The sequence below is a fragment of the Spermophilus citellus genome, assembly GCF_964194105.1.
Source record: "Spermophilus citellus genome assembly, chromosome: 15".
Classification (NCBI taxonomy): domain Eukaryota; kingdom Metazoa; phylum Chordata; class Mammalia; order Rodentia; family Sciuridae; genus Spermophilus; species Spermophilus citellus.
Genome location: NC_138195.1, coordinates 86,582,069 through 86,606,625, shown reverse-complemented (window position 1 = coordinate 86,606,625; position 24,557 = coordinate 86,582,069). Strand labels below are relative to the sequence as shown.

The window sequence follows — 24,557 nt, the reverse complement described above, 5'->3', positions numbered from 1 at the left end:
TCTGAAATGTCAATAGAGACAATAGTGTCTTTGGAGAAGAGAACCTCCAAGAGGAGGCAGATGGATGGGGTATTGTCGGTGCCACCTAGAACTGACTTTTTCAGCCAGCAGACCTCCAGCTGCCCGTTGGAGGACCACATGGGAATTTTGAGAATGAACCTCAGCAACGTCTGTCTTTGAGGTGTGGGGCCAGGATGCTGTGGGTCCCTGTCAGGGAGAGAGTGAGTGGCAGGTTGCGCCAGGGCTCCTGGGTCCCAGATACCAAGCCACTGAGCATCATCTAGGTGTCAGGGAAGCCTCCACCCAGCCGAAATGCTGTCCACGCACCAACTTCCCAACCGCTGCCGAAAGAAAACACACCTCCAACTTAAAATAGCCGTTATTGTAGTGTTTTAGACATGCTTAATATGTTTTCTTTTCTTTTGTTTAAAAAAAATGGGCCTGGTTTTGTAGGAATGTACTTTGTTTAAACAGTGGCTGGAAGGAACTAATACATTTCCCACTTTAATTTACTTTTTGGTAATTTATTGTCAGCTAAGAAATGCAAGTAGAGTCCTGCTTCATTTTTATTGTTCTCTACAGTGTCAAAGCCATTAAGGTCAAATGCATATGAAATTATAGCTTTAACATTAAACATGCTCTTTATTTTCAGGGTGGAGTTCTCAAAGGGTAATTGAACCAGCCTCATCTGTTGAATTTTTGCCAAATCATTTCTTGAAGGAAAATGCATCTTTTTCTTTTCTTTTTAAGTAGAATACTGTATGATATTTTTTTCCTTTTGATTCATAGGAATTTTTGAAAAAGGAATTCAGTGAAGAAAATGTTTTGTTCTGGCTAGCATGTGAAGATTTTAAGAAATTGCAAGATAAGAAGCAGGTATTTCTTTCTACCTTGTGATCATTTTCTTGATCATGTGTTTCCTTTTTCTTATCCAGTTACAGCTGCTTGCTTCATAGATTTTGAAATTGCCTAAAGAAGCCTGATTTATATTAGACTGGGGGGAAAATTTAAGCTTCTGATTAGGTATCTTATGTTGATCAAATATTAATAATTTGAAAAAGAGAGTCAATCCACGTTTCAATGGAGCTGTCCAAATGAGCCAATATTTAGAGTAAAAATAATGATTTATGTCCTTTAGCGTTTGCCATTGTGTGTGATCTTTCTCTTCATGAATAAGTCATGAGGATGCTTCCCCAGAGTTTGCCACGTTGGCATTTTTGGACATAGTAAAACGATCAGCAGATGAGTAGTGATAAAAGCACAGTGTTCATCAGATGGATTGTCAATTATTTAGTATATCTTTATAAGTGCTTTGTAGTTGGTAGACACCCCGCACGAGAGTGTCTGATGGTTCTCCTAGTAGATGTGTGTTCTTTATTGGAGGTAGCCTTTAATTCCCCATGTTGACTGCATTTTCTGCCATTGAAGGCTGGGTGTAAAAGAGGTGGGTGAGGTTAAGAGGGAGGCCTTAGATTGGTGGGTATGAGACCTGGTTTACAGGGCTACCAGCTCCATGAGGCTGCTGGCTTGCAGATGTGGGGCCCGGGCTGCCTGTGTGGGGCTTGTGGCTGGCAAGGTTTCCTCTGTTCTGTCCCCATGAGCTCGATGATGGGGTGCTCAGGTGTTGGCTTGCTTACTCTTTGTCCCGGGGTCCTGTGGGGCCTTTTGTCCCAAGCTCCTTCTCCCTCTTGTCCACCCCTGCAGCTGGTTTTCCAGAGAAGCTGGACATTCGAGGTCTTATGTGAAATCATCCGACTTTTAAATATTTGAACTCATTTTTAAAAAATTTAAAACCTTGCTTGCCCAACAAAACATCTTCACAGACAGATGTGGCTTGTGGGCTGCCAGGGATGGAGTCTCCATCTCCAAAAGCCTGAATTCAGGGGGCCAGCTGCCATTGTCCGCGGTCCACTGCTTGGAAAATGCCCAACGCTGGTTTGTTCTGAGCTCTTCCAGGCTCAGATACGTTTTCCCCAAGAGGGAGCATCGTGGCCTTCCCTCCTCACCTCCTTCTCTGGAGCGACGAGGACAGATTCTAAGACAAATTGCCCACTGGGCAGGGCTTTTGTTTCTCCTGGTGTCTTCTTCCTCTGGATGACTCTGACTAGAGCATCGTAGGTGGTGAAGGCCACAGGGGGACGTGAGAGATGAGGGGACAGGTAAGATTCGGGGCTGGAGTTCTTCAGGGCAGGAGTGCTCCTGGTTCCCCTTTGTCCCCCACACCCAGGACAGGGCCCAGGGCCAGCAGTACCTGCTGACCTGTGCAACAGATGTAACCAACCTCATAGCTCGGTGTCAGGGCTGAGTAGATGCCGATTGTTCTTAGAGTGTTAGGGCCAGCTCACCTGCAGTGTAGACAAGGAAGCTGAGGTCCCCCCCCCCCGCCGTGCTATGGCAAAGCTGGACTCGAACCAGTGCTCAGGTCACCCAGGCAAATGGCCTGCACGTCTGCTCTGTGTTCGTCTGTTCAGTTGAAGTCACCGCGACTGTGGGCAGTACCCGCTCTGCATCAGGCATCCTGAGAAGCCCTGGAGATACTTCAGGGGTGAGCTGGATGAGCTGCTTTGGGGAGTAGACCTTGCAAGTGTGGTGAGAATAGAAATGGGAAGTGGGGGGCCGGTGGGAGCCAGGCAGTGGGTGGCCAGTGGGGCCCCTCAGGGGGAAGTGACTCAAAGCTGAGTCCTGAATTGGGGGCTGGGGGTGGGGGATAGTGTCCCCAAGGAGCCAGGACAGCATATGGGAAGACCAACCCTGTAAGATGACAAGGAGGTGGAAGGGTTCTGTTTGCAGAGGAGGCTGGGGACAGGTGTGGCCACATCTGGGAATCTGGGTGCCACAGCAAGGAGGTCACCTCATGCCAAGGCCCTGGAAAGCCTCTGTAGGACTTCAGTGTCCATGGGGCAGGTGTGGTATGAGGTGGCACTGCCTGTCCCCACCCTAGAGAGAGGCATATACAATAGGGCAGCCCCTCCCCATGCCCCCATCCCTGATGCCCATCTTAAGACTCTGGAAGGCTTAAGCCTGGAATGTGCCTGGCCATTACTTAAGTACCATGAATGTCACCTTCACCTGCCAGCTGCCTAAGAAAGCAGCTGGTGTTGGGAAGGACAGAGGCATCAGTGACCCTGGGGTGTCCGGGCTTGGTGTGGGTCATTGCCTGGAGCCTCTCGACTGCTCCCATTCACAGGTGCAGGGATGTGGTCTGAGAGGTCAAGCAGCAGCTCACCTAAGGCCACCCAATTTGTTGCACCAGGAAGCAGACCCGGGTCCCTGACTCCAGCCTGTGAGGTCTCTCTCCTGTGTCCTTCAGCACAGGAAGTAAAACTAGGGAGTCAGCGTAAGACAGTCTCTTATTTTCAGAAGCGGAGGAGGACGCAGGCACTGGACTGGGCCTAACTGAATTTCGCAATCACACTTATCACATCTGGCCCAGCAGGGAGGCGTAGGAGGGTTTATCTCTGTAGTCAACTGAGGCAGTTGTAGGGTTGATGCAAATCTCGATTTTTGCCTCGGTTATTTTAAAGAGAACCTTGTTGGGTCTGTTTTTCATCCTTTGACTTGACTCATGCAGCACTCCCTGACTTCAGATAGAACTTGTATAATCGCTTGTTGGTTTCCTGGCTCTGTCTTTCCCTCTGTCGTGTGGCTTCATCTTCCCTGTGGTATCCGAGCGCCTAGAATCAGGCCTGGACCACAGTGTGCTGTCACTTCCTGTATTCAGGCGGTCAGCCCCTGGGGGCTCCGCAGGCAGCAGGACTGTCCCCTGGCCCTGCAGTCTCAGCCGTGGCCATGGACTTTGAGGGCTGGACTCACATCCCGTCCTGCTGGGGCTTTTATTCTCCAAAGCACCCAATAGTGGAGCAGCAGTGGCTCGCCACTGCCTTCCCCGGTCCCTGCTTTGTCACTTGGCCGACAGGCAAAGCAGCCCCCTCACTTAGTAGGGTCCTGACACTCTGCATTTATTGTGGGACATGCGGGGGACTTAGAAAATTGTGAGGGTGACATGTCCCACCGCCTCTGTGGGGGCCCCCCGTGGTTGCTGTACCTTTCAGGTGTCACATCCGCATTTGGCTCCCAAAGCCCCTCCCTCCCATTCAGTGTCTTTATGGTTGACATTTTTTTCTCTCAAGTGCCTTTCCTCCTTGAATTAGCACGGGAGCTAGGGAGCTGTCGCTAGCTTTGAAAACAGACCAGCATCTGTGTCGTATCAGACCTCAGAAAAAACTCCAACAAGGTGTTTGTTCTTTGGCTGCCCCTGTCTTCATTCATTCATCCGTCAGTCAGCACATGCACAGCACAGCGGGCCGGTCTCTATGTGGCCGGGATTGCAACGGCTGGCAGCTGGTACAGATTTGTGAAAACCACACCCAGAGTGGGGGTGGAGCAAGGTTTCTAATGATCACAGCTCTGAGGTTTCTAATGATCACAGGCCACTTGCCCTGGCATTTCAACCTAACAGCACTTTGCATTTTAATAGTATGGTAGAGTTTACAGAGTTTTGGGGGGTCCTGTGGTATTGGTTGTTTTTATCTCTTTTGTTTAATGCTGTCATTTGATCTCATTACTGAGTATGTTTTTAGGGATTTATTTATTTACTTTCTGTGGTGCTGGATGAACCCAGGGCCTCAGTCTGAGCAAACACTCTCTGTAAGTCCCCAGCCCTGTGGGTTTTTTTTTTTCTTTTTTTTTTAAGTGTTTTTGAAAATTTCAAAGGAGACATATGCTCCTTGGAACAAATACATTCATTCACTTCACAAGTGGATATAATAAGGAGTCATTCTCTCTTCCCTCAGCACTTTCCGGAACTCCCTTGGCCTCTGGTTTGGGCATTCTTTCTGGCCTCAGCCTGTGCGATGTGACTTTTGACCCCCCACTCCCACCCCACATGGGGAGTTCTACATAGAGCTACATCTCCAGTTCTTTTTATTTTTTATTTTATTATATACAACTTCTTCCTGCGGTAGCTCAGGGGTTGCTTACTTAGATCTTTGTGACATTTTTATGATGAAGAATTTATTGCTTATTGTTTGCAAAGAGGTGCTTGCTTACTATTATAGTTTCCTTTTTTTTTTTTTTTTTTTTTTTTGGTACTGGAGATTGAACCTGGGATGCTTTTCCACTGAGCCACATCGACAACCCTTTTTATTTTGAGATAGAGTCTCACTAAGTTGCTGAGGGCCTCCCTTGTTTGTTTAGGCTGGTCTCAATTTTACAATCCTCCTGCCTCATCCTCCCCAGTGGCTGAGATTACAGGTGCCTGGCTTACCTTTCCCTTCTTGGACCATTTTTTGCTCTTCCAATGTTCACATTCCCCACTGGCCCACAGCATTGTTCAGCTTGATGCCGTTAGATTGTCCCTGTAGCCTGGCTTTCCTGGGGACAGCTCTCTGACCACTGCTCCACACCTCTGCCCTCTTTGTGCCACAGGTTAAAGGCTTCAGTTTCCGGGACCTGGTTCCTCCTCTGCCACATCATTCCCTTGTTTTGGTGGCACACAGACAGCAACAGCTGAGAAAGGGACCTGGGCAGCTGGAGGTGTGAGGACAGTGGAGTGACACTGTTAGTTTTTTCCGTCTCTCCCAGTTCACTGATGTGTAGGAATTCTAGGTTGCAACTCACTGAGAATCTTGCAGGCACAGTCACTTCTTGGCCTTCCGGCCAAGCTCAGGTTTGGAGTTTCGAGGACATTGTCCCACTGTCATCCTTTTCTTTTGGTGGGGTGATGGTGGTACCCGAGATTAAACCGCTAGTGCTCTGCCGTGGAGCACACCTCAGCCTGTTCCATTGTCTCCTGCTTCTCAGCATCAGTGTTTTATGTATAAGTTGTTTTGTTTTGCTTTTTTCCCCTCTGGAATGGTATAGGATCTGCTTTATGTTCCAATATTCTACAACTGTATGATCAGGGGCTTTGAAGGGACATGGTCCATTAATTTTGTGGGCACTTTGTAAAGCCTCCTAATATGGAAATTTATAGTTCTTGGAAATGTTCTCATGTTATGGCTATTATTTCTATTTTTGTTTCAATACCAAGGATTGAACCCAGGGGGGCATTATCACTGAGCCGCATCTGCAGCACTTTTTATATTTATTTTGAGACAGGGTCTCACTAAGTTGCTGAGGACCTCGCCACGTTGCTGAGGCTGCCTTTGAACTGACAATCCTCCTGCCTCAGCCTCCTGCCTTGCTAAGATGATGGCTTCTACTTTTTTTTTTCTTTTTTTAGCTTCTTGTGTTTGGGGGGCTTGTCTCTCCTCTGTCGTCTCCTTTCTTCCCTGAGACCAGGTCTCATTATGGTGTCCAGGCTGGTCTTGATCTTCTGTGCTCCGGGGATCTTCCTTCTTCAGCTGCCCAGTGGCTGGGACCACAGGGGGCACCACCTAACGGGTTCTGGTCTCTTTTCCAGTGGTGACCCTATTCCCTGGACTGAGCCCATAATTTTATTTATTCTTTCCTCCTATCTTTATCTATTTGGCATTTGGTCCCTACTGAAGATTTCAACTTTACCTTCATTTTCTGCTTTTATGTTTTTGTTTTCTCCACATGAGGTCCTTCCGGCCTCTTCCCGGTGGGCCACAGGGCGATGTGTTCCTCTGTTGGGTGGGAGAGGTTGCTGGGGTCTATGTTTGAGGCATCACTGAGCCTCTTGAATCCCGTTTGGTAGCTCATCTTTGCCGTCCTTCCTGCCTCTGTCTGGAGCCCCCCTCAGTCAACTTCTTAAGAAAATTTCCATCTTCTGGAGGAAGGGAGCAGGGAGGTGGCCACTGCTTGGGGTTGTTGGCAGGGGTCAAGGACCTGGGCGACTAACATCTTCCTTCTGCTGCCCTCCTTCTCCCTTCTACCTGGTGACCTGGTCCCTGCCCTTGGCCATGCCTCTTGTCACCTCCTCCGAGCCCTGCAGGTGCCTGGGTTTGTTCTTCTTGCTGTCTGTCCCACCATCTGTTCCTCCTTCAACCTCCTCCCCTCTCCTGGCCAGTTCTGGGGAATTCTCTCCTATCATTTACTCAGTACTTTCTTTGCCTCGTTCTCTTTCTGAAGTCGATGTGAACACAGTTGGTGGCTTGGTCCCCCAGTGCTCTTGTGCGTCATCTCCCATGGTGCCTCTGGCGGGGTCTCGGGATGGAGAGGGATGAGTGAGATGATGGGAGGTGCGTTCAGAGTGATACGAGCAGAGCCAGAGAGAGCATGGGGGCCGTGTGGGTGTCAGAGGGTGTCTGGTGTCCGTTTCCTGGAGGAGAGGCTGCAGGACCTCTGACCAGCAGGGACACCCCTGCTCTTGGTAAAAAGGTTGCTGTATTAATGGGACATCCCTGTCCACATTGCTAGGGATCAGTTGGCACATGGGCCTGGGGAAGAATGTTGGGCCGAAACCTTGGCAGAGCATGTAGTTGGGGAACCCCAGAATTTAGGAAGGGGACAGAGGGGCAAGAGCCCAAAGAAGATAGGAAGAAAGAAGTGTTGGAAAATCCTGAGGCCATTGGAAGGTGGGAGCTAGGGAAGAAGGTAGGACAGGTGTGCAGGTCGGGGGGCCAGTGTGAGGCCCAGAGAGTGTCTGGGCTCTTGGGCTGAGCTGGCTGGTGGCAGAGGAACTGCTGGAAGGGAAGAAGGAAGACTCCAGTGCACACTTTTCTTGTGGGATGTTTCCATAGAAGTTGGGGACGTGGAGGCCATTAGTCAGGGGGATGTGAAGCAAAGCAGATTTTCATGTTCCTAGTGGCAAACGGCAGCATGTTTCCCGAGTAAGGGAGAGGAACCCACAGGCCCAGCCACGTCCTTCCCTGTGCTAGGTGAGCAGGGCTTTGCTGTTGAGGGGAGGGTGTCTCTGGGTCTGAGAGTGAGTTCACTTGATGCATTGTGGGCAAGCAGAGGCATTGCCAGGAAAGGCCCAGACTGGGGGAGCCTGAAAGGAGCTCGCCGAGGTGCAGACATTGCGGTCCATAGTCCCCGACCTGGAAGGCCCAGGCAGGGTCCTTTTGTAGCCCCTTCGGGGGTGTGTTGGCAGCTGGGCACAGTAGGTCTCCTCAGGGAGCGAGAGGCCCTGTCTAGGCTGTGGTCTGGCGTGTCTAGGGCCAGGGAGGAGAAGCTGGCCTCTTTTTCAGATCACAGACCCCAAATCGACCCCACCAGGGATGGCTGTCCTCGTCCTATCCTAACAGCAGCCAGAATAGGGTTAACAAAGCTCTGGAAAAATGTACCAAGATAGCTCAAGTGACTGGTTCTTCTTTCTTGTTCAGTGTTCTCGGTCTGGACAGCAGGCCTTCCCGTGACCGGCTTGTGGTCGGCGGTCTCGGGGCTTCCCTTTTCGGTCATGCTTCCTATCCTGGCTCAGATAAGCTCTGCTGCTCGGCCATTCCTCAGGGCATGTGATGGGGGGCAGGCCTGAGGCAGGTCCAGGACCCCCTGAGACCTAGGGGGGGCGGCTGGTGGGAGAGGGGAGTCTGGGTCCTGGAGCTTATAGACCTGCAGACCTGCCACCTGTTTCCTGCCCTGTGGCCTGCTGCCCCCACCTCAATCTCAGGCCGCTCATTACCCGGTTCTTTCTTGAACTACTTAAGAGAGCCTGGATTCCCGTGGGCAGTGTGTGCGCATGTGTGCATGTGTGTGCTGTGGTGTGTGTGTGTGAGTGTTCTAGGGAAGGGGAGGCCTTCTGCCCACAGGGCTCTGCATGGAGTTAGCTAATCTGACAGGCTGAAATTCTACTTTTGTGAAGTAGCTGTAAAACAGGAAGTGGTTTTCCAAAAATGTTCCTTCCTGACAGGGCAGGGGGTGGTGGGAGGAAGACTCATGGCTCCATAGAGCGGATGGGTCTTTGAGAGGTGCAGAGTACAAAGTGCTGCTCCCCTGGGCCTCGCTGATGATCCCCAGACCTGTCCTTGGAACATCCATATTTACCTTAAGAGGCTCCTTGTCCCTGAGTTTGACATCAACTGGTTGTTTATGTTGATAGTCAAGAAAGAACAGACTCCAGGACTTGGGGGGTCGACCCCCACCCAGGCCGTCTTCCTGTAAGCACTGGTGAGGCTGGCTTTCCCAGGGGACCCTGGGTAAGCCGCAGCCTAGTGGGGTCTTCTAGTCTCTGAAACCACAAAAGTTCTTTCCCCTTGTTTTCAAGCATCAGTTTTAGAAGACTTTGAGTGGTTTCCATAACCAGAAGGTTTTCAGAGCCTAGAATTTTCTAAGCCAAGCTCCACAGGGTACTCAGAGCCCCAGAAGGCTCTCTGGAGAGAAAGGCAGATTTCCAGGCCGCCCCCCCCCCCCCAGCTCCCTAGCCTCCCTGGGGAAATCGGAGCTGAGAGGCTGCAGTTCAGAGCCCTTTCTGGGGGCCTTCTCCGTAGGGTATGGTGATGACTTACGTGTGATGTTTGGAGAAATGCCTGTCTTAGCTGCAGGTGAGGCAGGGGCACAGGAAGTCTCCTTTCTCTGAAAGAAAATAGACCTCTCAGGGGAAGTCCGCAGGTCTGCAGCCCCAACAGGAGGCACATTGTTTTGAAGACAAAGTGCTCACCGCGAAGCTGGGCTCCTTCCCATGGGGGTACGTTCCACTCCCACCCCAGCTGGGTTTGGGTGCAGCCACCGTGCTGATGGGTGGGCATCTTGTCGTCTCTGCTGCCTGACTCCTCAGGGCTCGGCTTCCTGGCAGGACTGTACTGGGACTTCAGGGGGCTGTGAGCGAAGAGGTCGCTGTGCTTCTCGGGCAGGGAACTGGGTGGAACTGAAGGCTTTGGAGCCATGTCCTGAGCCTGCTGCACCCGTCACCTGTCTTGGCCCTGTCCTCATCAGGAGAGGGGCTTACGGGAAATGGCACTTTGCTGGGTGTTCAGGGAACTGAGGAAATGGGAGTCACCTAGAAGGTGTCTGTACCCTATAGAGCAGGTGCTGGCTGGATCCCTGGTGGGCATGTGAACTAGGTTTACCTTGACCTCCTTATTTCAGTGCTGGGGATTAAACCCAGGGCTCACGCATATTAAGCACGTGCTGTACCACTGAGCTACACCCTCGGCCCTTGACTTCTTTTATTGTGGTAAAATATACTTAGTAGGAAGCTCACCATTTTGACCATTTTCAGTGTCTCACTATACCTTTCAAAACATTTAAAGGGTACACCTCAGTGGAATTGAGTACATTCGTAGTGTTGTACTAGTGTCACCACTGTGTAGTTCCAGAACTCTTTTTTATCACCAGACAGAAACACCGTTCTCATCAAGCGGTCCTCTCTCTTTCTTCCTTCTCCCAACACGTGGTCACCACTAATCTTTCTGTCTCTGGATTCACCTATTCTGCACAGTTCACGTGAATGGAATCATATGGTGCATATCCTCTTGCATCTGGTTTCTTTCACTTAGCATAATGTTTTCAAGGTTTATTTGTTCATTGGAGCATATATCAGTGCTTCATTCCTTCTTGTGACTTCATAAGATCCCCAGGAGCCCTTAATTTGGAGGATGTATCACAGGTCCTGAATGGTAGTGAGGGCTCACTCTGGGTCAGGGTATTTTCTCGTCATTTCTGAATGGTTGGAGATGCGGCCACAGACACACAAGTAGGGTGGAGCGTGGGGCTGGACTGCCATGAGCCCACCTGGGGGTCCCGAGTGGCAGCTAGAGCTCCCAAGTCTGCAGCTGCTCTGAGCCTGGCCATAGGGCAGAGTAGGGGCTCAGGCAGGGAAGGGCTGTGTCTGCAGGTAACGGACAGCCCCCTCTATCTCCTCCAGATGCAGGAAAAGGCCAAGGAGATCTACGTGACCTTTCTGTCCAACAAGGCCTCATCCCAAGTCAACGTGGAGGGGCAGTCTCGGCTCAACGAGAAGATCCTGGAAGAACCACACCCTCTGATGTTCCAGAAACTCCAGGACCAGGTAATCCGACTTCCCTGATGGCACCTTGGTTTGAAAACCCACATTCAATCCAGGCTGGAGGATTCAGTGCAGCACCAAACGTCAGGCTTCCTGGAAACTCTCATCCCCTTGGGCAGGCTGAGGCACCCCGAGTGGCCCTGGCTGGTGAAGGGTCAGGACTGACCCGTGGGACGCTCCCTCGAGCTCTGTTTCCTCTTAGTCTGAACACTGTTTGAACCAGCAGGGTTTTCTGTGCCTCCTCAACCCAGATGAGAAGGGAGGCTAGGGCTGTTTGAGGAACCCAACTGAACAAGCAGCATGTGGTAACTGCGACAGGACAAACTGGGACACCTGGAAGGCAAGTGCAAAGCCTCCAAGTGGCAGGGCACCTGCTGATGTTGTTGTGCAAACATCCAAACTGCCGATGGCCCAGGGCTGTAAGCTGGTTTAGAATGTAGCTCCTGGGTCATAATGACAAAGTGGACATTTGGCAGCATATTCCACTTAAAACAGGAAAAATTAGGCTTAAAAACGGACCTGTAAATGGGTAAACTTTAAGTGTTCTGGCAGATTTTTTTTTTGGAAGAAATCTAAGTGGTAAAGATAAGGGGATGGGATTGTAGATAGGCATCCACAGGTGAGACTGTTCATATCATGCTTCCTTACTCTGAAGTGTTCTAACCACACCACGGACAGACCAGTTTCACACTCCTGCTGGCCCCATCCTCACTGAGGAAGAAAAGGTCTGTCTTACCTGGCAGCGCGGGTGGGGACCAGCTTCCAGCTTAGCTCAGCACAGTCCTCACAGTCAAGCAAGCCCAGAATCACCTGAAGGATGTGTTAAAACAGACGCACACCCACCCTCCGCCCCCCGCCCCCGGTTAGCATGCAGCAATGAGGGTTCCAAAGGCAGGGACAGCTCCCCATGAGTCCCCAGGGTGAGTTCATGCTGCAGCCTGGGGCTACACTTTGAGAACCATAGACCCTGTCTGTTGCTTGGCCTTTTTTGATCATGTGGTGTGTGCCCAGAGCCCTTTCACAGGAAGAAAATAAAAATGTAAGAAGTAATTTGAAAATGTTTTCCAGTTGACACAATGCTAAGTGTAAATTCCGTACAGATTTTGAATCAGATTGGAGTGTTGAAAAAATTCCAGTCCTCCTGGGAGTCTTATTGAGGGCCTCCTGGAGATGGTGGTTTGAGGCCTTTGGGAAGGATGCTGTGGACATGAATTTGTGGAGGGAAAGGAAGTGCAATGTACTGTGGCCACATGGAAATATCCGCCCCACTCTGGACCTCAGCATCTTTTATGAGCTTCCTAGAGTACTTTATTTTTTATTTTGTTATAATTAATTTGTATGTGTGTGTGTGGGGGGGGAGGGCGGGTATTAGGGATTGAACCCAAAGGCTGTACCACTGACCTACATCTCCAGCCCTTTGTAATTTTTTTTTTTTTTTTTAATTTTGAGAGAGGGTCTTGGTACATTGTTGAGGTTAGCCTCAAACTTTGGATCCTCCTGCCTCAGCCTCCTGAGTCACTGGGATTACAGGCAAATGCTATTCCTAAAGTGCTTTAAAGAGCAGCCAGGGTTGAGCACCTGGGCTGGCCCCTGTGTTCTAGATATTCTTAATAATAGCAGTACCTGTGATTTAGGAGCTGTCCCTTGAGCCTGGTGCCTCACTTGACAAGTATCGGCTCATCTAAGCTCCAGTGAGAAGTATTGTTTCCATTTTGCTGATGAGAAGAGCAAGGCTCAGGGAGAACCAATAGTCAGTTAGTTGAACGTCACTTGAGCAGTAGAAGGTGCCGGAGGCTGGATTCACTCTCACCACCTGCCTTCCAAGGCCTGTGTTGGTCTCCCAGCTCCTGGGCAGCCTCTCATTGCTACTCAGAGGTCCCTGAGGCCCTGGAGCGGAACAGGTGGAAAGGCTCTGGGGGCACGGGCTGAGCAAGGCAGGAGCAAGAGGAGAGGGGCTGATGGGACTCTGTGGTGGCACCCGGGCTCCCAGATATCCAGCTCTCCTGGGAGACGTCCAGAGGAGCTCCCTGACCCCCACACACCCCAGTAGAGGCAGCCACTGGGGGCTCAGCTGTCACAGAAAAGAGGAACACGGGAGAGAGAGGATTTTTTTTTAACTTTTCATTTTGTGGTACTGGGGATTGAACCCAGAGGTCCTCTACCACCAAGCCACAAGCCATACCCCCAACCCTCTTTAAAATGTTCTTTTTTGGGGGGTTCAAGATGGTGTTGCTAAGTAGCTGAGGCTTGCCTTAGACGTGTGATCCTCCTGCTTGAGTTGCTGGAATTGCAGGCCAAAGAAAAGCTTGAAAAAAATAACTTTCATCCACCTAATTACGTAACTCATACATGCTCAACCAAAGAAACTGGACACTAACCCTGTCGTGGCTCCATACCTGGAGATAATGACTAGATGACATTTGCCCTCTAGATGTTCCATCTTTTTCCCCCATATAGATCCACAAATGTGCACTGAAGAACGAACGTGGCGTCATGCGGTTCAACTATTGAATGTAAAGAAAGTTCACTCACACCCTCTGGTTCAAAATGATTTACCTGGAGGCTGGGGGTAGAGCTCAGTTGGTAGAGTGCTTACCTTGCATGCACAGGCCCTGGGTTCAATCCCCAGCTCCAAAAAAAAAAAAAAAAAAAAGATCTACCTGGGAGGGAGAAAGAGGCACTAACCATCCTCCTAAGGCACAGTTGGTGCTACTCCAGGACCCCTGGGGTACCAGAACCCATGTGCTCAGGTCCCTGATGGCCATGGTGTGTGTTTGCGTTCACTGCACTCATCTTCCTGTATGCTTTGAGTCATCTCTAGGTCACTTATAACAGCGAATGTGTGAATCACTGTCATGCTGTATCTCTTAGGGAGGAAGGACAAGGAGGAGGAGCCTGCACATGTCTGGCACAGATGCGTTTTTATTTTTCTGAATATTTTTGTTCTGCGGTTGGTTGAATCCGCAGGTGCGGAATCCGCGGATGCGGGGGGGCTGATTGGGAATTCCCAGCAAGTCCCTGGGAAGGGCCTCTGGGTTCTGTTTCACTTTGGGAAACTGCCTCTCAGGGGCCTGGCTGCCACCTGGGAGAAGGCGCCTCAGCACGGTCTGCGACTCTTTTTTCCCAGAGGCTCCCTCAAGGGCCCCGTTTTCCCAAGTGAAGGAGACGAAAGGTGTGGGAAACGTGGCTGGGGCCCAGGAGTTCACAGAGCACTGCTCGGCTTCACAGGGCTCCTAGCCCCCTGGCCAGGGGAGCCCCAGGTGCCCCCGGCTGCTCCGGGAGCTGCTCCGGCTGCTCCGGGGCTGCTGTAGAGTAGCATGGCTTTGTGGGGCACAGCTGGAACCTCACAGGTGGGAAAAGCCTCCCTGAGGCCCCGGGGCCTCTGCCTCCTGCTCAAGGCCTCTGGCTTGTGTTCAGGTCCCGCTGACTCTTGGTTCACAGTCCTCCCAGGTTTGTTCTTGGGAGAGGCTGTCAAGGGTCCGCGGAGGCCGTGGAACAGTGGGCAGTGGGAAGGGTGATTACCAGCCAGCAGGGAGACGGAAAGCGATACTACACACAAAACCACAGCACGGCGGTTGGGGGCCAGAGCGTGTGGGAGCCCACGATGCCACACACCACACTGTGGCCTCCCTGGGCTGTAGGAGGGTGATGTGATCAGGGAGCCTCCTGACCCCAAACCATCAGGAAGAGTCAAATGATGGTCAGTGTACTGTGTGAAGAGTGTGGTGTACAGTTTAATAAGCATTTCATCAAAAGCAACATCTTAGAGGATGTTTGGGGTTTAAAACTTGGTAACATGGAACATTCAGGTGAGCAGAGAGAGAGTGCTCTGATCTAACTCGCAAACTTGGCTGGTTGTGCGCCCCACCCTGCTGGCTAAGCTGGGAGAGACAGGAGGTGGGCTGCAGCCCTCTTTGGTACTTCAGCCCAGAGGCGAAGGCTGCTCTGGACACACAAGGGTTGGTTTCATCAGTGAATTTCAGTTCTTTATGGGTTTTTCCCCCCCAGCCCCCACCTTTCTTTCTTTTAAACATCCACTGCTGGGAGGTGGTTCTGCTTCGATTCTGGCTCTTTCTAGTTTGTGGATTTGTTCTTCCATTCCTTCCTTTGTGCTGCCAATATTGACTGAGGTCCTACGACGTAGCAGGGACTGAGCTAAGAGCTGCATGAGCAGTCAGGAACTCAGCTCCTATCCATCCACGAATACAGAAAGGGACAAATGTGAAGAAGGAAATGCAGTCGCCAAGACATGGGCCAGGAATGGCACGGAGGGGCTGCTCTGAGCCTGCTGGTCCCTGGAGAGACCACTAAGACCTGAAAGACAGGGAGGCAGGATTTCCCAGGGTGAGGCAAGACCCGGGGCAGGCCGCTGGGTATGTTGGGGACATCCGTGTGCTGGGTACAGCAAGAGATGGGGATGGAAGCTGAGTTGGGAGGGATTGGACCCATCAGGCCTTAGGCCTGCGATGCCATTTACTTGTGGGGATTTTGAATGGTGGTTATTTATAGGATGGGCCAGTTGGACTCATAGGGTTTGATTCTCTTGAAAGCTGTGCCCCTTGGCTGCATAAGAGAGAGCAGATGACTCAGTGGAGAGCTGTTTCTTTTTCTAGAAAGTCAACTCTGAACTTTGACCTCCTGACCAAGACTCACTGTTTGAATTGGGTGGCCTGGGGCTCAGGCCACCTCCCCCACAACGGCTTGTCACTTCCCAGATGCTGAGCTCAGATTCACCATCGTGTGTCTTAGGTTGGCCCTCAACACCAGAGAGGGACGAGGTGGCTCATAGCCAGTCCTGCCCCGGGCCCCGGGTTCTGTTTCTTCGTGACGCTTTCGTGTCCCTGCTTGTGATATGGGGCTTCGGTAGCCCTGCTGCCTTCCTGAGCTGTCCAGTAAAGCAGTCGACCACTCCACAGCTCAGCCCTGACGTCGTCGCCCCTGGTAGTCACAGCCTCGTTTCCTTGGTCTGTGCTCCCCTCCCCCAGCTTCTTTGGATTCAGCAGCTGTTTGAACTTGGGCAAGATGCTTCTCCTCTCTGTGCCTTGGTTTCCTCATTGATGGAACCAGGGATCCAATAAGGTGGTTTGAGGTGCAGTGTGGCCTGTCTGTGGGGCACTTCCTGCAGTGCCTGGCTGCGTCCAGCCCTCTGTGATGGTCACTGTGTGTCCCCTGCACTGTACTGGGAAGCTGGACTTAAGGTGAGTGTGTGGTTCTTAACTGGGGACGATTTTGCTGACGTGGGCCAGTGTCTGGAGACAACCTGTTGTCACGACTGGGACACAGGTGCTACTGGCATCTAGGGGGCAGAGGCCGGGACTGCTGCTTAATATCCTGCAGAGCACAGGATGGGCCCCCACGACAGAATTCTGTGCTCCATAATGTGGACAGGGCAATCCCGGCTCCACGTGACTTCTCCACACGTGGCAGGGTGCTGTACCCGCTGTACCCTCCCTCAGCCTCAGGTCCCACCTGAAAAGCAGCAACAACGTTCATATGGTTGTTTTTTTTTTTTTTTTTTTTTTTAAGTACTGGGGATTAAACCCAGGGGTTTAACCACTGAGCCACATCCCCAGATCTTTTTTATTTTTTATTTAGAGACAGGGTCTCACTAAGTTGCTTAGGGCCTTGCTAAATCGCTGAGGCTGGCTTTGAACTTCGGTCTTCCTGCCTCAGCCTCCCGAGTGGCTGGGGTTAGAGGCGTGTGCCACCGTGCCCAGCTCCTCATTAGTTTTTGACACCTTGACAAGTTCCAGGAAGACGACAAGACTAAACCCCTTCAGTCTCCACAGTGCTTTTGCAGGTGCGTCTGTACGGCCGTCAGGTGGTTTTGTGGAAGGAGGGACCTGGCACCTTGGCCTGCGGAGGAGGTAGTTCACGGGTTGGGGCCGCTGTGCCCAGCTCATTGTCGTGAGAATGGGACCTCGAGCTCAGGGCCTCTGGCTCAGCTCTTCCTGTCACACTGCTGCCGTGACAGCCATTCCCCATGTAAAGCAGGAACCTTTGGAGACGTGGCTTCCCCTTGGGTTCTTATCTTTTCCCTCCCGTCCGAGGCACCGCCTCCCCTTCATGGCTGCTGTATGGTGCGTCTTTGGCATTTCGTGACCACCCCTCCCTCCTGTCATCCTGCCCACATTCCTCTCCCCTGCTGTCCTGTTCTCCTTCTCTCCAGCCATGGCTGGTTCTTAAGCATTTCCTTCACTTGCTGAGACTCTGGAAGTCGGCCACAGCGCAAGGGACAGACAGGCACCATGCACTGCACTGAGGGCAGCAGCGAGTCCTGCTAACCGGCATGGCTGGCAGCTCCACAGACGGTGGAAGAGGCCGCCCAGGGGCCGCAGAGCGTGAATCATCCTGTTACTGTGTCTCTGGGAATTTCAAACAAATTAATTTTTAAAATGAGTTTGAATTTTTACATCAGCACAGCATCGCTGTTAAGAAAGAAAAGAAAGTTCGTGCAACCCAGGAAGGTCCAATGCAAAGTGAAATCTTCCAGGCCCTGCCTCTCGCCACTCTCCCCACTAGCGGGAAGTCCTTTAAGTTGTCTGTCCTCAGGGTCGTGCCACAGCAAAGATGTAGAACAGAATTCTGCTCCAGCCAGTTTCTCAGCTCCGACTTATGCAGCTCTCTCCTCCAAAGCCCTGGGTTTGAATTGCACCACACACCTGGGTCTGTTCCCCTGGAACCCACTGTGATTTATAGAGGCAGACAGGTCTGGTTCATTGCCAATGGCGGCTTTTAATCCTCGCTTTCTCTGGCCATGTAGGAGGACGGCGCAGGTCTGGAGGGAGAGGGGTGCTCTTTCTTGTCCTGTGAACTTCAGGGACCCCTCGCCTGCATGCTGCTGGGCTGCCCTCCCTGGGCTTCAGGGCTGGTGCTGCTCTGGACCTGGAGGGTTGGGTGCGGACGGCTGTCTCAAGAGGAAGTCCTCACCCTCAGAGGCTGAAGAAAAACATTTAAAAGGCTTCGGTGAGATGCAGCGCTCCTGGCCACATCCTTGACAGACAAAGGAACGTACCTTTGGGGCAGTGTCATCTCTCTGAATTTCCCTAGAACCACAAAATGAGAAACAAATGCTTCCTTTTTTGGCATCGATAAGGAGGGGTGGAGCAGCTGGCAAGGGGGGTAGAAGAGGGGCTGCCTGGCCTGCAGGGTCATCTGGGGGCTACTTCCCCCAGCCCCGAGCAGGACCTCGGCCTGAGCTCCCCTGCTTGACTGTGGCCCCTGCTCCCAGGCTGAGGTGGTGGCCAGAGCTGGGATTCAGATCATCCCCGCCTGGTGGTGCAGGACGACATTTGTAACCAAAGATCAGACCAAGCCCAGAAATGGGTGTTTTTCCAGTGTGCTCAGCTGGAAAACAGCTTGTGGTTTTCCCTTCAAATGGAAGAAAAGGTGGCTCCTGCATCTACGTGGTCCTGTGCCTCCTGAGAGCTGGGGCGTGCAGGAGAGCATTTGAAATGCTTTTAGATTTTTCTTGAAAATGGCGTGCTGGGGAAGACGCGGGAGAACAGGTGCTGGAAGAGCACTTAACTCTCCTTCCAGGGGCCAAAGGCAAAGATAAAATGCCTTTTCTCTAAGTAAAAGCCCAACCTGTCACTGGGCTTTGAACTTGAGTATCTTGACTCCAGGAAAAAGTGGATAACCTGCCCCACGTGAGGGCTCTGCTCCTACAGGCCTGGGGTATTTCCACCTCTCACAAGGGCTCTCGGACTCTGTGCATACCCAGCCCCCTCTCGAGTTCTCATTCCACTCTGGCCTGTTGTCTGTCTCTGGCGGGCATGTCTATAGCAAGGAGTGCTGTCCAACACTACAGAACTGTCCACACGTGGCCTGCCCTGGTGCTTGGGGACAGGGGCCGGCCTGAGCTGTCTGACTCGTTCGCAGTCTGTGTCTGTTCTCGACCTCCTGCAGCACCTGCTCCTGTCTCAGGGAGGGAGAGTGGTCTTCATCTTGGAGTGGGCAGTCCCTGTTTGTGCCTCGCCTATGAAATCTTCAGGTCCTCAGTTGATTCTGTCAATCATGCCAGGCGCACAGGTAGAGGGGCTTCCTCCTTTCTACTTCCTGTCTGTCCACTTGGCTGGGAAAGTAAGTCTGTAGTCTTGGTATGGGGGAAGAGAGGACACATTCTAGAACTTTAACTGCTTGCTGCAATTTGCATACAAAAACTAGACCAAATTTTTGAAGCAAATATGAAATCCTTCTTAAAAAAAACTTTGTACATTGAAGGATTATTTTTTTTTCCTCCTTGTGTGGATTGAAATAACCTGGCAGAGGGTTTTGAAGAGAAGGGAGATGCATTTTTCATTTAGGTCCTCTAATGTGCTTGTCTTCTGAGAGGTCTTAAAATATTTATTAGGCTTGACATACAGCGAATCAGAGCAGTGATAGAACAAACGCTGAGCCCCGTTTCTGTTGGGGGGGGGGGTTGGGTTGGGAGAGGGGTGCTTCTGTGGTCAAGTCCTTTCCTGGCGCAGTCCATTTGGAATAGTCCAAGATCCACTGTGCTGAGATTGGGGTGGGTGTGGCACCTGGTGGGATAATGACCCTTGGGCAACTCTCCCTCCCCTCCCAGGCCCACCTCCAGCAGCCTGCAGGACTGGATCCCAAGGCCGTGCTGCTCAAGTTTACACTGTAGGCATGTGGCTCACAGATGTGGAGCTGCCAAAATTTGGAACCTTTAAGCCACAGCTGTGTTGGCTAGGACATGGGGCAGGCAGGGGCGGGGGAGATACAGAGAGCAACCCAGCTGCCAACTTGAGTTTTCTGCTTCACCGGCTGCCTGTCCCTGGGACCCATCATCTGCTCTGACTCCGCTCCGATGCCTTCTGCCCACCTTGAGTCTCAGGCCAGACGGGTCTCCATTTTCTTCCTTGCAGACAGTTGAAGGATTCTTATTGTGTTTAGGTGCCCATCACAGTTCGCCCAGGGAAGCCAGCTCCCCACCAGAGTCCTGGTTTGGTAGAACCATCTGAGACCCTGAGGGCAGCTTTTTTCTGTATCTGAGTAGGACTGGGATGAGCTGGGTCTGATGTTACTAGTGTCCTAGGGTGTGGTAACACGTGACCACAACCTGAGTGGCTTAAAACAGCAGCAACTTCTTCCAGGTCAGGAGGCTGGAAATCTGAAGTCAAGGTGTCGTCAGGGCTCTGCTCCTTCTGAGGGGCCTTCCTTGTGTCTTCCAGCTTGCTGATCGCCGTGGCTGCCAGCACACAGATCTCCACCTGTCTTCACATGGCCACCTCCCTGTGTGTCTCAGTGTGTCCTCTTCTGAAGAGGACACCAGTCCTTGGATGGGGACCCACCCTAAATGCAGCGCGGCTTTATCATGTCATCCTTTACCAGCCCTACTTCCAAATAAAGTCACATTTTGAGGTTCCAGATGGACGTACATTGCGGGGATACTCTTCAACCTGCTCCTGATCTTTAGAGATATTTATTTTCCTCTTGTGCACATGAACACACTGTTGAACCTTCCTGGGGTCATTGTTTTTAGATTTAATGTCTTTGGTATTTAATATTCAGTCAGTTAACATTCATGGGTGGTTTTGCAAGCTCAACTCTTTTCAGACCTTATTTTTGATGACTGTGTATTCTGCCATGGGAGTGGCCAGTGCCTGGTGGTATGGGCTGGGGAGCTACCCAGCTAGAGTTGGCACCCCTCACATCCCTTGCTTACTGTTGAAATGTGGCCCCCCCACCACCAGTTCATATGTTGAAGTCCTATCCCCCATTACTTCAGAATGTGACTGTATTTGGAGATGGCCCATAAGTAGGTGTAATTAAGTTAAATGAGGTCATTGGAGTAGACCCTAATCCAACCTGACTTGTGTCTTTAATAAGAAGAGGAGATTCAGACCCAGACACATACAGGGGGATGACCATGTGAGGACGGAAAAAAGATGACCATCTACAACCTGGGAGAGAAGCTTCAGAAGAAACCATCCCTGTTGACATTTGGACTTCTGGCCTTCAGAACTGTGAGAGACTGTGTGTAGTACTTGTTATAGCAGCCAGAGCTGACCCATACACTCACCATCAGGCAAAGTACTGAGCCCCAAGCCCCCATTTCCTTCTCCGTAAAATCAAGGTCCCTGAGAATGTCTGAGAGAACGCACGGTCCATTGCCTGGCGGTGGTCACGTCCTGGTAGTGTTGGTCATGGCCTGGTTCACTTCATCAGCCTTTTCTGTGCACACTGGGTGGTTTCTGGTCACTTGTGGTAAAACATTTATTGGATCCCTTCATGGCCATTTGTCCTAAGATAAATAACGATGTGGTCTGTGGCTGGGTACACTGCCTTTTCTCGGGATTGATTTTTAGGCGCCTCTATGTCCTCTTGGCTGTCTTGCTGAGTTCCACAAGGAGCTCTGCGGTGGGAGTGGGAAGCTCCTAAGCCCATGCCTTGGAGGCCCGTCGCTGGTGGGAGTGGGAAGCTGGCTCTGGACCCCATGTAGTGCCATCAGGCTGCTCACAGCCAGAAGGATGAGGCCAGTAGAAGCCACATCCTTTCCTTTTTAAAATCTGTCTAGGCCTCATGGCCACAGCTGCTTCCTGGTGAGTCTGTGGCACTGGGAGGTGGGGAGGCCCCGGGGCAGGTAGCCTCAGCCTGAAGGACTTCTGGGCTTGCTGGGGCATTTCACACCTGCCACAGCAGGGAGTGGCCCTCAGGCCCTTTTGACATAGTTCCTGCCCCTTCCTGCTGAGCTGGCATCCTGGAGTGCTGGCGAGAGGGCCTGCAGGCCTCTTGGGATCTCCTGGTGGCCCATGCAGCATCTGAGCACCCTCTCAGTCAGGCAGCCTCCTGCCTCCCCGCCCTCCAGCCCTGGGTGCCTCCAGAGCAGCCCTTTTTTTGTTCTCCTTTGAAGTCTGAGCCTCAGAGCCACTACAGACAAACAGGATGTTCCTCTCCCACACACGGAGACTTCAGATGAGGCGCGGGTCACACCGCATCCTGCCCTGAGTGGTGGGTCCCATTCGCTGTGGATCTGGGGGCGTGAGGGGATACAGGCTGCATGCCCCGGGGGCCTCACAAGGCCAGTTCCTTTAGACACACTTTGAACATCTGTTCTGGACTTCCAACTTGTAGGCATCTAGAAGGCCCCTCTGGGGACCCTGTGCCCAGCAAGGCTGAACAGGGCAGGTGGTGAGGGACGGTGACACCTGCTTTGCACGTTTGTGGGAGGCCATGAAAGGGTAATGGCCTTCCTCATCTCAAGCCTCATCCCTGGCTAGGATTTTTTGCATCTTCTGGGATTTTTTAAATATTTATTTATTTATGTATCTTTAATTTTAGGTGGAAACATTAGTTTGTTTTTTATGTGGTGCTGAGGTTCGAACCCAGTGTCTCGCGTATGCTAGGCGTGCACTCTACCACTGAGCCACCACTCCAGCCCCTCTTCTGGGATTTTTAAAAATAGTTTCTCCAAACCTCAGCAAATCATAATCACACATAGGACTCCAAGATTGCTTCAAAATAGATCAGTGCTCTAAAGAGCTTGGGCAAGGCTGGAAGGGCAGTTTAAAGAGCACCAGGCTTCCTTGAATCCTTCCTGGCCATGGGCTGGACTTAACTGCAGCATGACCTGGGTGGTTGGGTTCTCCTGCAGTTGCAGCCAACTTTGGAAAATGAAGGTATGAAGGCTGAAGGTTCCAGTTGTTTCCGGAGGCATTGCCCATCCCCCAAGTCGATGTTCTGAGGTCTTAGAATCCATCTGATATTTAGTTTACAAAACTATGTGTTGATAGAGGGTGGGTTTAAAAGATGTCAGGATTTTACCACTCACTTGACAACCCCGCCTGATGGTGAGCAAACTTCTAGGCACTTCTGAAACTTTCTGCTTGTTGGAGCCTGTGTTTGTGCTGAAAGAGAAGGCACCTTGGGTGCACTGTGGATGTTTAGACCTCAGATGTCCTGAAAATTGACAGGTGAGGGAGGGAAATAAAGGGCGAGGGCTTTCTTAAAAAGAGATTGTCCATACAGAAGAAAAGGATTTGCTTTTCTTCCCTACCCACGCTGCAGGTGAGGAGGAGGACAGGCAGCCTGGGATTGGTTGCTGGGAGTTCTGTTCTGCTACCTCCAGCTCTTAGAGAAATGCATCCTGTATTATCTCTCCAGATATAGTGGCAATTCTTAAAGGGCCCTTTCATACGAAGGTATGAATCAGTGCAGCGTGAATCTGTTCTGCCGTGCAAAATAAAGACATATTTGTTCATGTGACTCTCTAAGCTATATGTTCCATTGAAATGATTGCATAATGACCAGGAAATCTGCCTCATCTAGCTCATGCCTTACTTTAGCTTTCTTTGTGTATTCTTTGGCACACGGTAGGTATTTAATAAATATTTGATAGGATGATTCATGGCCTGGATTAGCTGCAGCCTTCAGACTCTTTCTCTTTCCTCCTCAGATCTTCAACCTCATGAAGTACGACAGCTACAGTCGCTTCTTAAAGTCTGACTTGTTTTTGAAATACAAACGAACCGAGGAAGAGGAGGAAGATGAACCCGATGCTCAAACTGCAGCTAAACGAGCTTCCAGAATTTATAACACATGAGCCCCGAAAAGCCAGGACGGCCACCCTCGCCAAGCAGAGGGGCTTGCTCTCAGGACTGTGTGGGGTTATCATTGCTTTGTTATGTGCAAGGACCGAGATGTACAAAACCCTTCAATGGGGGGTGTGTATTTTATTAACTGCTTGACCAGTAAGTTTTGCATGATGGCTAATCTTACATAAAAATAGCTTTGAAGTTTCAGTTCACAAAACAAGCAAACAGAGGTTCCTTCCACACTGGATGCTTGGGACATTTAATAGCTTGATTAAACTTCACTTGAGGCCACAAGGTGAAACCTACAGCCTTGTAAGTCTTTGCCTGGCCTCTGTGGCAAAGGGTTGTGTGTGTCCCCAGATTCACTTCAAATTAACTCGAGCATGAATTCATGTGACATCAGGCTCCCAAGGCTGTTGTCTGTCAGTTGTCTTTTTGAGTTGAGTTCTTCTTGAGGCAAGTTCAGTGCTGGACAAAGAAAATGAGTCGCTGACAGCCTAAAGATTTGGGGAGTTGCGTGTGAGCAGCAGCAAAGGGTTATTATTTCTTGTGCGTGGGTTGGTCCTGGTTTTGCTCGCAATCCGTGACATTTCATGCCACACAGATAAATAGTTCATCTCAACAGAAATAAGATCTTACTCAACCAGGAAGGAAAAAAAGACAAATGGGAAATTGTTCAGGGTGCCCTTACCAACCCCAGGTGGTGGTGAACAGGACCATGGCATAGACGGGTCCTGAGCATGGAGTTGGTAGGGATGTACTCCTTCTCCCAGAGCCCATGTGGGGACAAATCACAGCCTTTCTCCTCCGCCTTTGCTGGACTTTTTTTCTCTGGCTTGAGACCTGAGACAGGGAGTAGAGGTGCTGCTCCGAGCCTGCTTTTCTTGTTGGAGAGGCTGTGAATGGAGCACGGTGGGTCCAGTGTTCCCTGCCGGCCCAGAGAACTCCTCCTCTACAGTGGAGCCCACCAGGTCCAAGCCAGGCTCGGTTCCCTTTACTTAAGGTCCCTGCCATCTGCAGGGCCTGCTGCTATTTCCCCAACGTGTTTGCCAAGCTAAGCCTGATTTGTAAAAAGTAACCAGCCTTCTAGGCCTTTCCATTTGCAAAATTCCCTGATATTGCGGTGACTATATAATTTATCAAACAGGACCTTTTGGAGAGAGAGG

At 51.1% G+C, this 24,557-nt stretch overlaps 1 protein-coding gene across 5 annotated transcripts in view; it reads left to right on the top strand.

Annotated features, from left to right (window-relative positions):
• The window catches only part of RGS10 (regulator of G protein signaling 10), a 37,400-nt gene extending 13,632 nt beyond the window's left edge, over positions 1-23,768 (top strand). For 2 of the 5 annotated variants that reach the window (XM_081268830.1, XM_081268832.1), the window contains exons 3-5: positions 790-876; positions 10,709-10,852; positions 20,029-20,675. In XM_081268830.1, coding sequence (XP_081124956.1) covers positions 790-876; positions 10,709-10,852; positions 20,029-20,217 — 420 coding nt within the window. In that variant the 3' untranslated portion in view covers positions 20,218-20,675. The other 3 variants (XR_014019081.1, XR_014019082.1, XM_081268831.1) reach the window with 3 other exon arrangements.
• The last annotated feature ends 789 nt before the right edge of the window (positions 23,769-24,557 follow it).